Source organism: Nerophis ophidion, linkage group LG04 (assembly GCF_033978795.1).
Source record: "Nerophis ophidion isolate RoL-2023_Sa linkage group LG04, RoL_Noph_v1.0, whole genome shotgun sequence".
In the NCBI taxonomy this organism is placed as follows: domain Eukaryota; kingdom Metazoa; phylum Chordata; class Actinopteri; order Syngnathiformes; family Syngnathidae; genus Nerophis; species Nerophis ophidion.
The window spans coordinates 39,909,312-39,926,628 of record NC_084614.1 but is presented as its reverse complement, the minus strand read 5'-3'; the positions used below and the strand labels follow the sequence as shown (position 1 = coordinate 39,926,628).

General features: G+C 39.4%; 1 protein-coding gene across 2 annotated transcripts in view; it reads left to right on the top strand.

The window, feature by feature from the left end:
• Positions 1–17,317, top strand: part of robo3 (roundabout, axon guidance receptor, homolog 3 (Drosophila)) — a 251,253-nt gene that overhangs the window by 221,155 nt on the left and 12,781 nt on the right. For both annotated transcript variants that reach the window (XM_061898046.1, XM_061898045.1), the window contains exons 15-20: positions 2,057–2,181; positions 8,012–8,195; positions 14,591–14,827; positions 14,944–14,983; positions 15,172–15,311; positions 15,425–15,706. In XM_061898046.1, coding sequence (XP_061754030.1) covers positions 2,057–2,181; positions 8,012–8,195; positions 14,591–14,827; positions 14,944–14,983; positions 15,172–15,311; positions 15,425–15,706 — 1,008 coding nt within the window. The remainder of the gene's footprint in view (positions 1–2,056; positions 2,182–8,011; positions 8,196–14,590; positions 14,828–14,943; positions 14,984–15,171; positions 15,312–15,424; positions 15,707–17,317) is intronic.

Below are 17,317 nucleotides of genomic sequence, written 5' to 3'. Positions count from 1 at the left end.
GGTTAGTTAGTTACCAAAATAACTGAAAAATGTATCGGGCAGATTTCGACTCAACTTTTACAAAATGTCAGAAATGGGATGAATAAAGACATGCACCTGGGGATAGGTTGATTGGCAACACTAAATTGGCCCTAGTGTGTGAATGTGAGTGTGAATGTTGTCTGTCTATCTGTGTTGGCCCTGCGATGAGGTGGCGACTTCTCCAAGTTATACTCCGTCTTCCGGCCGATTGTAGCTGAGATAGTCACCAGCGCCCCCCGCTACCCCAAAGGGAATAAGCGGTAGAAAATGGATGTATGGATGGGATAAATAACATTATATTTTGCGATTAATCTAGGTCTTTTTTACGGGCGGCATGGTGTAGTGGGTAGAGCGGCCGTGCCAGGAATTTGAGGGTTGCAGGTTGGCTCCCTGCCTATTGCTATCCAAATAACTGCTGTTGTGTCCCTGGGCAAGACATTTGACCTTTTCCCCCAGTGCCGCTCACACTAGTGAATGAAGGATGGGTGGTGGTTGGAGGGGCCCAAACTGGCAGCCACACTTCCGTCAGTCTACCCCAGGGCAGCAGTGGCTACAAATGTAGCTTACCACCAGGTGTGAATGTGGAGTGAATGAATAACGGGTTCTCACTTCTCTGTGAAGCACTTTGAGTGTCTAGAAAAGCGCTATATAAATCTAATCCATTATTATTATTATTATCTCTACCTCACCTTATGTTTACGTTATGAGGCTGAAATTTCCTGTTTGTATGCTAGCGACCCCGTGTCCACTCACATGATTAAAATTTAAATAACATATATATAAAAAAAATGCTGGGTACAATGAAATAGGAGTACCTCTTCCTACTTATTTTCGAACATGTCAAATTGTTCAAATGGAAGCATATAATACCAGTAGCCTTCATCAGTTCATGTTCATAGACTTAGATTGTCTATTTGTGGTTTGGTTTAGTTTGGTGTTGGAGTATAATTTTGGGGGTTTTGGCACCAGCCGCTAGACTAGATCTATACACTCTAAGTCTATAAGCATAAACTGATGAAGCCTACTAAGGTATAGGCACTAGCCACTAGACTAGATCTGACCAATCTAAGTCCAAAACTATCCATCCATCCATTTTCTACCGCTTATTCCCTTTCGGGGTTGCAGGGGGCGCTGGCGCCTATCTCAGCTACAATCGGGCGGAAGGCGGGGTACACCCTGGACAAGTCGCCAAACTAGATCTGACCAATCTAAATCTATAATCATGAGCTGATTAAGCCTACTCAGATGAAGGCGAAAAAATCTTCTAAGACAAACCAAACAGTCCAGTTGCAATCGACTGAATGCCCTGAGATTACAATGACCCGGATGAATGAGAACATTCATAGACACGCATATAATGGTCATTAACTAACTAGAACTTGAAAAATCTCAACTGTATACTACAGTCAATGTCTCCCCTTTTGATACCAAAATCATCCATGGTTTTTTTTGTCTTTTTTTTTCAGCCAAACGGCCAAATGTTTAGGAGGTAAATGTTATAGCTCCCTCAATTTGTGTTTATTTCAACTAATCCTTGTTTTTAATGTATCCCCAGCTCTCTTAGATTGTGCAGTCTGCAGTGCTATCCATGTTTATTTTTGTCTATCCAAGCTTCTTATTAAAAATAATATTTTCTTTTTCACCACCAGCGCTTGATTTGCCCGAGTATGCATCCTAAGGCTAAGCTTACGAGCTTAATTTGAAAATAACTCAACAATTTACCTCTTAAACACTTACATGAAATTATTCAGAACACGTGTTGTTTTTGACATTTTGAGTTCCTGTGGTTAGAATGTTATCTTTTAAAACAATATTGCTTCTGTTTAGCCTTTAGTTAAAGTTTGTCTGGTTCCGTGGGTGGACAGCATGTTGATATCAATACAAGTAGTTACCATAGCAACAGCACTGGGGTCTGGCAGTTTTAAAATATTCATTTGTGTCTCTTTTTACTCCTTGTATACACTTTCGTTTTTTTGAGCAATTCAGTTCATATTTCATTGTAATATTTATGCTAATGATGTCTCCTGCCTTTCAGTGCCGAATGCCCCGCCGAGAGGTGTAACAGTGGCAACAGCGAAGCAGAGCAACATCTCTAGCATTAGCGTCTCATGGGAGCCACCACCCAGCGGCATGCAGAACGGAATCATCCAAGAGTATAAGGTGAATACACACCTTTCATGCCATTGCAATGGCACCTAGCTACACTAAAACAATTAACAGTGAAAACATGACAAAATATGTTATCTTGTGTCATGAAAAAGACTCTTTTACCATGAATAGAATAGGTCTTGTTGCAGGGCAAACACCGAGCAACAAGAATCATCTCAGTTACAGTAGGAGAAAGTGTAAAGGTCAGGATGAGACATTAAAGCAGAACTGGGCAAATTAAGGCCTGGGGGCCACATGCGGCCCGTTAAGCTTTTTAATTTGGCCCGCCGGACATTCCCAAATATGTTTTTTAGATGTTTAAGATGGAAAGTGTAGGTGCCATTACGATGTGCAGTGATGTTTTCTAATGACCGTAAGTCTTGAACTATACTAAGTCTTTCAATGCTTGGAATCTGCATTTTATACTATACTATTGTCATCTAATTAGATACTATGGTCATCTAAACACATTGAGTGTTTCCAGAGTCTGAAATGTGGGTGTTAGGGACAGACGTGGAAGGAGATTTTTACAACAAGGTTTTTTTTTTTACCCTTCGCATTCATATTTTGTTGCATTCTTGTTGTGTTTCATTAGGTTTTCGAATATGTGGATGGAGAGGGGGGTGACATTCATATGTTGTCAAGATTCAGTGTTTTATCCTTCATAGTTAATATTGTAACATTTTTTATTTTCATGAATGTCCTGGGTGTCTCATCTAGTAAAAAAAAAGAAAAAAAATGCCATTAAGTTTTTTAAGGCGGTCTGTCATAATGTTTTAGCATTCAATCAGACATTATTGTGAGGATTTGTATTAATGTTCCGGCTCCACACACATTTTTTTTTCTGAATTTGGCCCCCAAGTCAAAAGAATTGCCCAGGCCTGCATTAAAGGATATTACGTATGTGCTGCTCAAAAATTACGCAGCAATGCAGACTCAGATGACGTAATCAGAAATAAAATAGCAACATGTTACAAGCAAGCATTAGCAACAAGCAACATTACCACAAAAGATGAAACTGTCAGGCCATTAAACTGTCAGGTGATAAGGGAAGAACACATTCTGGTAAATACCAATAAGCATCTTCAGCTAAAAGAGAGTGACTTAAAGGCCTACTGAAATGAGATTTTCTTATTTAAACGGGGATAGCAGGTCCATTCTATGTGTCATTCTTGATCATTTCGCGATATTGCCATATTTTTGCTGAAAGGATTTAGTAGAGAACATCCACGATAAAGTTCGCACCTGGAGAAAAGCCCTGCCTCTACCGGAAGTCGCACACGATGACGTCACACGTGTGGGGGCTCCTCACATATTCACATTGTTTTTAATGGGAGCCTCCAACAAAAAGTGCTATTCGGGCCGAGAAAACGACAATTTCCCCATTAGTTTGAGCGAGGATGAAAGAATTGTGTTTGAGGATATTGATAGCGACGGACTAGAAAAAAAATTTACAATTTTAAAAAAAGACGGATTCATATGTTTTTAGAGACATTTACTAGAATAATTCTGGGAAATCCCTTATCTTTCTATTGTGTTGCTAGTGTTTTAGTGAGTTTAACAGTACCTGATAGTCGGAAGTGTACGTCCATGGCCGGGTGTTGACACGCAGTGTCTCAGGTAAGTCGACGGCAGCTGTACGGGAGGCATAAGCTCAGCTGATATCCTGTAAGTGGCGACTTTTTAACCACAATTTCCTCACCGAAACCTGCTGGTTGACAAGTGGTCGGGATTCATGTCCGCTGTGATCCATAGGAAAGTTTCAACTCTGTGAATTTTAAACAAGGAATCACCGTGTGTTTGTGTGGCTAAAGGCTAAAGCTTCCCAACTCCATCTTGCTACATTGACTTCTCCATTATTAATTGAACAAATTGCAAAAGATTCAGCAACACAGTTCTCCAAAATACTGTGTAATCATGCCGTTAAAGCAGACGAAATTTAGCTGTGTGTGTGCGTAGCGCTCATACTTCCTAAAAACCTGTGACGTTTTGCGTACACGTCATCATTACACGACGTTTTCAAGACGAAACTCCCGGGAAATTTAAAATTGCAATTTAGTAAACTAAAAAGGCCGTATTGGCATGTGTTGCAATGCTAATATTTCATCATTGATATATAAACTATCAGACTGTGTGGTGGGTAGTAGTGGGTTTCAGTAGGCCTTTAAGTGCATAGTTATGACATGAGGAGCAATTAGAGAAAATTCCAGGGTTAATTAGTGATACTATATTATTTACATACTGAAGTAAATAATGTACTACCATAAAAAGGACACACAGTATCTCACAAAATAGCAACTATTTTGTCCTATCTTCTCAAAGTCTCCTAGAACAAAACAAACCTTGGATTTACCGTGTAAACTCAATTTAAGAACTTAACTGATTATTGTACAGGTTTGGTGAATAGAAAAGTTTATATATTGTCGCAAATTTCTCCCTAAGAACCAATGTAAACATGAATAATGGGTTCCAGTCTAGACAAAAGCCCATTTTTAGTAAAGGTTTGTAAATGTAAACACAATACAAAGCACTATACAGCACTGTATATCAAACAAACATAACAAGGGAGTGATGGAGCCACATTCTATTTAATAACAAAGTCAAAACAACAACTAGCTGAACCGTCGTCATTTTCAGCCGCCCTGCCACCATGCACGCACACTAGTCACTACCCCTGTGGTGCATTCACAGTTTAAAATTACAAAACTCCTTAACTTTAATAGTAAGGTCGCTACAATGACTAGGAATAAAGAATAAATCCACTTTACCTTATCAGTTAATCTTCTTGGCGTGCATAAGAAAAAAGGGGGAGGAGTCAGTGTTGACAGCCTCTGTATGCCTCAGGGACTGCTACACACCAACAAAGCACTGTTATATCATCCAATGGACAGCAAAACTATACTGATATTTAGGAGTGTTCCGATCTTGGTTTTATATTGCAATCCAGATACAATCATCAATTAGTAAGATCAACCGATACTGATCAAATGTTTGAAATGTAATTTTTTATTTTTATTTATTAACAGTGATATTGATAGTGTGTCAATATCACCACACTAAACTTCTGCAGTTCCTTATTCTGTTTTATTAAATACAAGTGTTTGATCAAAACAAAGTCAATAGTAGAGAATAACATAACATAATCAAAAACTATCTATGTACTAGTCTTTTAAATGTTTATGTTTTTGCACTCAAATTTCTTCTGTGTCCTTGGGAATATTCCTTGAGTTTGAAAATTTGAACATGAACGACATAAAAATGATATTGTGAAAATAAAATTTGCCTGAAATAAAAAATAAAAATAAACTATTAACATTGGTTAATCAACTTAAAGCGTTTGATACTGAAAAAATAAATTAAAAGAACTCAATGAATGACAATAACTTCCAATTGTTAAGCAACAGTTATTGAAGAGCACAATATATAAAACACTTAAACCGCACCCCTCCCACTATTTGAGAAGAGCTGATCTAATCACTCTAGTATTTATACTGATACTATCATTGGTATTAACATTACCGATATATGGATTAATCTGCCCTCCTTTTACGGTACATGTACTGGATAGGCTCCAGCACTCCCTGCAAACCCGAAGGGGTCAAGAAGTAGAAAAAGGAGGGGCGGCATGGCGTAGTGGGTAGAGCGGCCGTGCCAGAAACCTGAGGGTTGCAGGTTCGCTTCCCACCTATTGACATCCAAATCACTGCCGTTGTGTCCTTGGGCAGGACACTTCACCCTTGCCCCCGGTGCCGCTCACACTGGTGAATGAATGATGAATGAATGATTGGTGGTGGTCGGAGGGGCCGTAGGCACAAACTGGCAGCCACGCTTCCGTCAGTCTACCCCAGGGCAGCTGTGGTTACAGATGTAGCTTACCACCACCAGGTGTGAATGAATGATGGGTTCCACTTCTCTGTGAGCGCTTTGAGTGTCCACCAATAGAAAAGCGTGATATAAATCTAATCCATTATTATTATTATTATTGGTGGATGGATGGATATATGCTTCAGTGACCACTACACACCAACAAAGGACCATTATATTATCCTTTCTCTAGACTCGTATTAATCGGTTTGTTAATTTCCTGTTAATAGCTGCTTATTTTATGCCGTATTGCACTTCCATCTCGACTTCTTAAAGTTTACTAAGCACCTATTTCTTGTGTTATTTCAAACTAACTTTGTATTTTTTCTTTTCTTGTTCTTATTCAGTGTTTGCCTCCAGTGATAATGGTAAAGAAGAAATGCAGTGTATTTGCCACAATGAAGGATTATTAATTTAGGGAAGTGTCTCCACACTCTGTATAAAAGTAAAGAGTTAGCTATCGCCTCCTCTGTTAGGGGGTAATAAATAAATACAAATACAGTGTTAGCCAGCATGGATCAGCTTTTGTGATGGACATTAGCCAATCACAAAAATTTTTTACGAAAATTGGCCGATTGATTGGCGCATCCCTGTTGCTATTAAAGCTGTACACTGCTTACTGTTTACTTTCAAAAGTAAATCAATCAATCAATAAATGTTTATTCATATAGCCCTAAATCACAAGTGTCTCGAAGAGCTGCACAAACCACAACACAAACCACAACGACATCCTCGGTAGAGCCCACATAAGGGCAAGGAAAACTCACACCCAGTGGGACGTCGGTGACAGTGACAATGATGACTATGAGAAACCTTGGAGAGGACCGCATATGTGGGCACCCCCCCCCCCCTCCCCAACACAACCGTGAGAGTCCAGTCCAAAGTGGATCCAACACAGTAGCGAGAGTCCCGTCCACAGTGGAGCCAACAGGAAACCATCCCAAGCGGAGGCGGATCAGCAGCGCAGAGATGTCCCCTCGTCGATACACAGGCGAGCGGTCCATCCTGGGTCCCGACTCTGGACAGCCAGTACTTCATCCATGGCCACCGGACCGGACCCCCTCCACAAGGGAAAGTGGGACAGAGGAGAAAAAGAAAATAAACGGCAGATCAACTGGTCTAAAAAGGGGGTCTATTTAAAGGCTAGAGTATACAAATGAGTTTCAAGGTGAGACTTAAGTGCTTCTACTGAGGTGGCAAAAGTAAAGTATTGTCTTTTGAGAAGATGCTGGGAAAACTAAAATTAGACCATCGTACAAAGGAGCAAATAGATTTACAAGGTGAAACTAATATATGACATAAGCTCAGAACTTGCAACTTGAGATATTTCAAGAGTTCTTTTGATATAATTTTGATGATTACGAAAACTCACATTGAAAATGTGAGCAAATTTTGGGTTTTCAAAAACTGCAAACCATGATCATCACAATTATAACAAATAAAAGCTTAGCATATTCCACCTTATGTGTAATGACTTTATGTCACATGTTACATGTTACACTTTTAAAGTTGAATTTCTGAAATTAATAAATGGACTTTTACAAGATATTCAAATTATTTTAGTTTTACCTGTATTCTGTGCGATTCCCTTTCAAAGATATTGTAGCCAATTCATTTTTGTTTGCTGTCGACTTGAAATAATTCTGTTTCCCCCTCACAAATAGGGGCGGTATAGCTCGGTTGCTAGAGTGGCCGTGCCCGCAACTTGAGGGTTCCAGGTTCGATCCCCGCTTCCGTCATCCTAGTCACTGCCGTTGTGTCCTTGGGCAAGACACTTTACCCACCTGCTCCCAGTGCCACCCACACTGGTTTAAATGTAACTTAGATATTGGATTTCACTATGTAAAGCGCATTGAGTCACTAGAGAAAAGCACTATATAAATATAATTCACTTCACATGGATGTGTCTCTTGCCATAAACTCTTAAAATATCTTCTGGCATTTGAAATGTTCCTACCGTCTTTGTATGTTCAAACAGGTTTGGTGTGTGAGCAGCAGCAACAGCAACCAGACACGCTACTACATCAACAAGACAGTGGATGGGAACACTTTGTCCACTGTTCTAAATGGCCTGATGCCCGGAGTACAGTACCAGGTCGAGGTGGCGGCTGTTACTGGTGCTGGTGTTGGCTCCCGCAGCCCACCTGTGCCCATCCTCATCGGTAAGTCCAGCATGTAGAAAGTAGTCACATTCAATGAGACAGGCATTGTTTATGATTAGCTCTAAAGCCCCACTTAAGAACTTTCTGTTTTGGTTGATTTTGGCGTTGCCAGTAGACCTAAGTGGTAATGTTCTCTCAGAAAACCACATTCCCCATCAGGACCTTCCCCATCAGGACCAGCGCATATAGCGTCAAACTGACATGATGTCCACTGTAAAATTGGCACAAACATTACGTCTCTAACGGCTATGCTGATGTTAAGTAGCAGATACATTAAAGAAATTATCTTAGATTGGGCTATAAACATTACTACCAAGAATATATCAGAGCGGATGCAAGTCCGAAGCAAAGAAAGACATATAGGAGTTTTTTCAAAGGAAGTAGTGTGGAACTATCACGCTGGTGGCTATTTATTGCAACCACGCAAATTTCCGATAGCTAAACATTTAGTATTATTACTTTGATTTGATTTGAGCATTGAAAGTCACTAGCTAGTCCAGCAGGAACACAGCCAATGCAGCATTGGTCTGAAATTCCTCGACTTTGAGCTCAGGCCAGTGAGTGAAAGCTCAGGCAATGTTGATCCTGACTGTCCTTTTATTCGGGTGAGCTCTTTTTTTTTTTTTTTTGTCTCCTCAGACAAAACTTTTCGTTTCTTTGGTTGTTGTGGAGCTTCTGCCATGACATCAGTAGTTGCACGTAGGCGTTCACATCGCATGGCAAAATGGGAGTGTCAAATCCCGTAAAGCAAGTCAGCACATTTGTAGTTTTTTGTGTAGCTCCTCCGTCCTCAAAGTCAATAAGTGCAGATAAAAGGGATTCAGACCCTCTCAGGGCATGACAGAGGTGTCATTCGACTCGTTGTAACTGCATGTATTATCCTAAAAGTTATGAAAATATTTTATGAAGGTTGAAAATGTACTTAGTGTTGCATTAAAGTAACACAAAGCTGGCACTTCACAGTTTGATGGAATTCTAACTAAAAGTCTTTGTACGCCAGAAATTCCAAATTTGCGTACATACAAAAATAGTCAGACTTACAGAACCTGCTGTTCGCACTCCTTCATACTACTTGGAATAGTTTGTGCATGTAACCCCACCTCACTTCCTCCCCTCCTCTCCACTCGCTACGCCTCAATTTCACGATAGAAGGTGACTCGTGAATGTGTCATTTCACAACAAGAGAAGTAGAAATGGTTTCCGGTAACGGTGTGTCTGTCAGAAATTAAAAGAAAAAAAGTGGTTGGATTTTACCGAGAATGTTTATAAATGTTGCTGATTTGTAGCTAATGAAATACTTTTTCCTAAATAAAGTACTATCTGTCTATCTATCTATCTATCTATCTATCTATCTATCTATCTATCTATCTATCTATCTATCTATCTATCTATCTATCTATCTATCTATCTATCTATCTATCTATCTATCTATCTATCTATCTATCTATCTATCTATCTATCTATCTATCTATCTATCTATCTATCTATCTATCTATCTATCTATCTATCCATCTATCTATCTATCTATCTAATCATAAAATATTTCACTGAATCAAATATAATTTAATTTATAACCTTTATTCAGCGTTTTATTGTTGTAGCTCAAATAGGGCCTGATCTACTAAGTTTCAAAAAAGACTCTAATCAGTGTTTGCAAACTATACAATTGTGTTATTACAAATGGGCGTGTGAATTTGATAACAACTGGTGCAGATTGCCTTGTTTGAATGTAGTTTTTCCATGGACTATGCAGATTTCACCACGGAGACACCTTTTTACTGCACGTTCATGTTATCTTGCTCCCACCTGTTGCGTTTAGTTACATTTTGAAAAATGCAGCACACATGTACCACTTTTTCTGGGCATTTTAGAAGCAGTCCTGCATTGCATCTACAACAGAACCTACTTTTTTAGTTTACTGAAGATGCATCTGGTGAGATGCTGGCACTAACTGCGAGCGTGCGCTGGAATGTTTCAGCAGCAAGAAAATGCATTTTGCAAGAATTTTTTTAATATGTATATGAAAAAACAAATTTCATTAAAAAAACACCCCCAGACATCAAAACTAACGGATTATATTAGTTTTAAGAAGCCCCTTAAGTCATCCAGCAGCTATAAAATTATATTGCTGAAAAGACAATATGTATATATTTTTTTGTTTTGAAAGTCTATATACAATATGTTTATAGGACAGAGCTGCAGCACAATGCCTCCTTTGTAACAGCCATTTCTGAGCCACTGCCAGTTTGCATATCCTTTCTAGTACTAAATTTAGACGCAGAACAGTTTTAATCTTGAAGAATCACACTGTGTGTGCTAATTAATTGTATTAGCATTTTCTGTACTATAATATTTTGGGCATTTTAATGATCACCATATATTTAGCATATTCATGAAGACAGACAGCTAAATGGATTGCGCTCATTTATTTTGCTAACTTAAGAGATGCAATCCTCTGCACACAAACTCAGTAGATCAAGTAAAACAGCTTTGCATGTGCTATCAAGCGCACATGTTTTAATATACGCAAACCTTTAGTAAATCAGGCCTTTGTGTACTATTACTGGGCGTGTTACGGCTAATGTACTAAGACTATGTGTACAATTGATAACGAGTGCAAAAGTGGTGCAGAGTGCCTTACATAAATTAGGTTTTTGCATGTATACCAGCTGTCAAAATAGACACATGCATTTCCCTGCGCATTTATAGCATCATATGGTCCAACCAGTGGTGTTTGTCATGTTTTTGACATGTAGCACACACATTTAATAAGTACCAAATTTTCTAAACTATAGCTAGCACAATCTAGACAACAGATTAAGTGCGCTCCTACTTTTTTTTTATAGGAGACTTATTCAACTAAACATATCTCCTATATCAAAAAACATATAGCATACAGGTGCTGTTCATATTATTAGAATATCATGAAAAAGTTGATTTATTTCAGTAATTATATTCACAACGTGAAACTTGCATATTATATCAATTCATTACACACATAGTGATATATTTGAAATGTTTATTTCTTTAAATTTTGATGATTAGTACTGACAATTACTGAAAATACCAAATTCAGTATCTCAGAAAATTAGAATATTATTTACAACTAGTACCAAAAAATATGTTTTAGAAATGTGGGCCAACTGAAAAGTATGAACATGGAAAGTTTCAGCATGTACGGCAATCAATACTTAGTTGCAGCTCCTTTTGCCTGAATTGCTGCAGCAATACGGTGTGGCAAGGAGTCGACCAATCTGTTGCACTCCTCAGGTGTTATGAGAGCCCAGGTTGCTTTAATAGTGGCCTTCAGCTCTTCAGCATTGTTGGGTCTGGCATCTCGCATCTTCCGCTTCACAATACCCCATAGGTTTTCTATGGGGTTAAGGTCAGGTGAGTTTGCTGGCCAATCAAGAACAGGGATACCATGGTCCTTAAACCAGGTACTGGTAGATTTGGCAATGTGTGCAGGTGCCAAGTCATGTTGGAAAATGAAATCTTCACCTTCATAAAATTGGTCCGCGGCAGGCAGCATAAGGTGTTCTAAAACTTCCTGGTAGACTGCTGCATTGACCCTAGACCTCAGGAAACACAGTGGACCAACACCAGCAGATGACATGGCACCCCAGACCATTACCGATTGTGGAAATTTGACACTGGACTTCAGGCAACGTGGATTCTGTTTCTCTCCTGTCTTCCTCCAGACTCTGGGACCTTGATTTCCAAAGGAGATACAAAATTTACTTTAATCTGAAAACATAACTTTGGACCACTCAGCAGCAGTCCAGTCCTTTTTGTCTTGAGCCCAGGCAAGACGCTTTTGACGTTGTCTCTTATTCAACAGTGGCTTTACACAAGGAATGCGACAGCTGAAGCCCATGTCTTGCATACGTCGGTGCGTGGTGGTTCTTGAAGCACTGACTCCAGCTGCAGTCCACTCTTTGTGGATCTCCCCCACATTTTTGAATCGGTTTTGTTTGACAATCTTTTACACTTTTTTCTACCACATCTTTGTCTTCCCTTCGCCTCTCTATTAATGTGCTTGGACACAGAGCTCTGGGAACATCCAACCTCTTTGGCAATGGCCTTTTGTGTCTTGCCCTCATTCTTTAAAGTATCAATGGTCATCTTTTGGACAGTTGTCAAGTCAACAGTCTTCCCCATGATTGTGTGTCATACAGAATCAAAACGAGAGACAATTTAAAGGTTTTTCCAGGTGTTTTGAGTTAGTTAGCTAATTATAGTGTGGCACCAGGTGTCTTCAATATATGACCTTTTCACCATATTCTAATTTTCTGAGATGATGAATTTAGGGTTTTCATTGGTTGTCAGCTATAATCATCTCCTTTTTGGCAAAAAAACACTTGAAATGTATCAGTCTGTTTGGAATGAATGTATACATTCTACAAGTTTGACTTTCTAAATGGAATTAATGAAATAAATCAACTTTTTCATGATATTCTAATAATATGACCAGCACCTGTATATGCTGGCATTAAAATAAAATGCCAGCACACACCAGAACGAATCAACTGTATTTGTTTTAATCAGCTCCTCAAAGGTGTTATATTATGATTTTTTTCTACATTTAAAAACAATTCCTTATGGTTTACATAACATGTAATGGTGGTTCTTTGGTCAAAATGTTGCATAGATTATGTTTTACAGACCATCTTCAAGCCGCTTTCTGACCGTCTCTACAGAATGTGCCGTTTTATGGGCGGCCTATTTTACGTGCCCCCAATTCGACTGTGTCTTTTCCCCGTCGTGTTTAGAGCTTCCATGTGGAGTCTACTGACAAATAATTTTGTATTAGAAATGGCAACAGCGCAGGATGCATGTGCATGTGGGAACCAGTGTGCTCCACAACAAGAGGATGGAGAAAAAGAAATAACTTATTGACTACAATGTCGGATTCACGCCAAACTTTTCGGGTAAACTTGTACCATGGAGTTATCTGCTGATGTCACACTTGGGAGCAACGACACAAATTGGGCAAATTCCAAACGGCTCGTTTGGAAGAAGTATGAAGGAAGGCAAGATTGTTTTATAAATACCTCTGCTACGCCTCCACGGTTTGGTTTCAAATGTTCAAGACGTACGCAGATCCAAAATACACAAAAACAATAGGTAAGAAAAGTTGGATTTGCAAAATAGGTCCCCTTTGGGTCACCGGTCAGCTATTAAAAATGATAAAATGTCATTGCTGAATCGACCAGTGGTTCTCAACCTTTTTTCAGTGATGTTTCCCTGTGAATATTTTTTTAATTCAAGTACCCCCTAATCAGAGCAATGCATTTGTGGTAGAAAAATTAGATAAAGTAAAATACAGCACTATGTCATCAGTTTCTGATTCATTAAGTTGTATAACAGTGCAAAATATTGCTCATTTGTAGTGGTCGTTCTTGAACTATTTGGGGAAAAAAAGATATACAAATAACTAAAAACTTGTTGAAAAATAAACAAGTGATTCAATTATAAATAAAGATTTCTATACATAGAAGTAATCAGCAACTTAAAGTGCCCTCTTTGGGGATTGCAATAGAGATCATCTGGATTCATGAACTTATTTCAAAAACATTTCTTCACAAAAAAATTAATCTTCCACATCAATATTTATGGAACATGTCCACAAAAAATCTAGCTGTCAACACTGAACATTGCATTGTTGTATTTCTTTTCACACTTAGAATCATATTTTTTTGAAGTATTATTCAATAAATATATTTATAAAGGATTTTTGAATTGCTGCTATTTTTAGAATATTTATTAAAAATCTCACGTACTCCTTGGCATACCTTCAAGTACCCTTAGGGGTACGCGTACCCCCATTTGAGAACCCTAGACGATATGCCTAATATTTTTATTTCCAACAGTTCAAATGTGTTGACATGCTAAGAGACAGAATATTCTCTTCTTTCAATTACCTCCTTTCAAACAGCCATTTGTGCGTAACTGTGCCAGTTTGTACAGACATTTCAGACGTGCTTAATGTAGACACAAAACAGCGGCCGCAGAACAGTTTCAGTCTGATGACTCACATCGCGAGCGCTAAATGATTATATTTGCATCTCCTCTTATTGTGGGTGTTCTAATAATCATTAGATTTTCTTCATATTCATCAAGACAGACACGTTAAATGGATTAGGCTCTCTTCTTTGCTCATTTAAGACACGCAGCTTACTATAACAACTTTGCGTGTGCTATCAAATTTCTGCATGTTTTATACACACAAATATTTAGTAGATCAGGCCCTATAAGTGTTTAACTGACTATCACCACATGAAAATAATCGTCAAATGTAATATCCAATCTCTACCTATATACTGTATGATATCAGCATCACTTTGTGTCTGTTGTCTAAATTAGTTTTGTTTCCAACTGACTACTGCGTCCAGAGACGGCAGCTGAACAGCCCACTGTGCCAGGCAGCACGGATGCTGGCGACGGCGAGGAGGGCAACGTTAGTCTGGCCGAGCAGATCACGGATGTGGTCAAGCAGCCGGCGTTCATAGCAGGTATCGGCGGAGCCTGCTGGGTCATCCTCATGGGCTTCAGCGTCTGGATCTACTGCCGACGCAAAAAGAGAAAGGAACTGAGCCACTACGCCGCCTCCTTCGCTTACACGCCAGCAGGCAAGAGTAGTTTCGTCACACTAGACACAATATCATCCGTGTACAGTGTTACTCGACTTTTGGGAAAAGTGTTTTATTTAGCGCTGTAAATTACGTATTTCTTATGTCTTCTCCAGTTGGCTTTCCACGTGGAGAAGCATCTGGACTCAATGGAAGGTAATACGTCCTACATTTACTCTTAAGTAATATTGCATCACTTCAGTGGACTGTTACTCGCCGCCATGCTGTCTTTGTTTTACCCGCCGCTCGCTGCAAACTGTACTCCCATCTGGACGGTGGTGGATATCGTTCTGATGCCCACTGTGTTGCCACTGAACGCCAGAATGTATGTGATGTCTCTGTAGGCCGGGCGTGCTGAGAGGCAACATGGGCAACTACCCCTGGCTGGCAGACTCTTGGCCCACCACCAATCTGGTCCACGGCGGTAAAGAGGCTGTCAACTGCTGCGCCACCAGTCATGACACAGCTGAAAGATATTACAACGGTACAAAGCTGCGATCTTTCTCACAGTAGTACAGCAGTAGTGTGCAAGACTTATGGTTTTGTAGCTTTTTTTTAAGTATTAAGAAAAGTCCCTCTGCGTTGCATGCTTTGTAGAAGCAGGCATCTCCAACTATCTGAATCAAACAGAGAAGTACAGCATGGGCGGCTCCACCGAAGGACCAATTTACAGCACCATTGATGCCACCAACGAGGACCTGCACGGCTTCACCTGCACCCAGCACTCCTCCACCACTCCCTATGCTTCCACCTCCGTCATGCCATTCTCCCACCTAACGCAGGGCGAAGCACACAGTGGCGAGCAGCAAGATGACGGACACTGGATCACCCAACATGGAACCCCTGGAGCTCAGTACGCTCAGCCAGACCGCTGCAATGGTGAGGATGGGGGAAAGTTCTGCCCACTTGGACAAAACACACACCCCAAATTTAATTTCTTGACAAATTTAAAGGCCTACTGAAATGAGATTTTCTTATTTAAACGGGGATAGCAGGTCCATTCTATGTGTCATACTTGATCATTTCGCGATATTGCCATATTTTTGCTGAAAGGATTTAGTAGAGAACATCCACGATAAAACTTTCGGTGCTTAGACAAAAGCCCTGCCTCTACCCGAATTCGCAGACGATGACGTCGCAAGTGTGGGGGCTCCTCACATATTCACATTGTTTTTAATGGGAGCCTCCAACAAAAAGTGCTATTCGGACCGAGAAAACGACAATTTCCCCATTAATTTGAGCGAGGGTGAAAGATTCGTGTTTGAGGATATTGATAACGACAGTCTAGAAAAAAAAAAGTAAAAAAAAAAAAAACGCAATTGCGACGGATTCCGATGTTTTTAGACACATTTAATAGGATAATTCTGGGAAATCCCTTATCTTTCTATTGTGTTGCTAGTGTTTTAGTGAGTTAAATAGTACCTGATAGTCGGAAGGGTGTCTCCACGGGTGTGTTGACGCGCAGTGTCTCAGGGGAGTCGACGGCAGCTGCATGGCAACACAAGTTCAGCTTTTCTCCGGTAAGAAGCGACTTTTTAACCACAATTTTCTCACCGAAACCTGCTGGTTGACATTCCGTCTTGATTCATGTTCGCTTGACCGCGCTCTGATCCATAGTAACGTTTCACCTCCAGGAACTTTAAACAAGGAATCACCGTGTGTTTGTGTGGCTAAAGGCTAAAGCTTCCCAACTCCATCTTTCTACTGTGACTTCTACAATATTAACTAAACAAATTGCAAAAGATTCAGCAACACAGATCTCCAAAATACTTTGTAATTCTGCTGTTTAAGCAGATGACATTTAGCTGTGTGTGTGTGCAGCGCTCATACTTCCTAAAAACCCGTGACGTCTTGCGTACACGTCATCGTTACACGACGTTTCCAGGATAAAACTCCCGGGAAATTTAAAATTGTAATTTAGTAAACTAAAAAGGCCGTATTGGCATGTGTTGCAATGTTAATATTTCATCATTGATATATAAACTATCAGACTGCGTGGTGGGTAGTAGTGGGTTTCGGTATGCCTTTAAGGGGTATAAAAGAGTTTGGTAGCAGTTTGCAATAAGGTTACATTTATTAAAAATATTTTAATGATACAAGGGGTGTCCCGAAACAACTTTTTCATTTCCGATACAGTACTGATTAAGGGGCACCGAGTATTGGCCAAAACAAATATTAATTTGACATCAGCAGAAATCATGCATACTTGTAGTATTTCGTAGTGTGAAATGTTGATCAAATGAAATTACCCAAATAACAATGGTAGGAAATAAAAACACTGATCTATTTATCATTAACTGCACTGTAAAAAAATATCCTATTTTTATGGTTAATTTACTCTAAATTTCTACTGTAATTTTTCTATTTTTTCAAATAGGTTATAAAACTGTAGAATTGAAGAACATTATCTGTAAATAAACACACCACCTGTTATTTTAAGTAATATGCCAGTAATGACAAACTATGTATATTTTTATTTTTAAAGTTGTT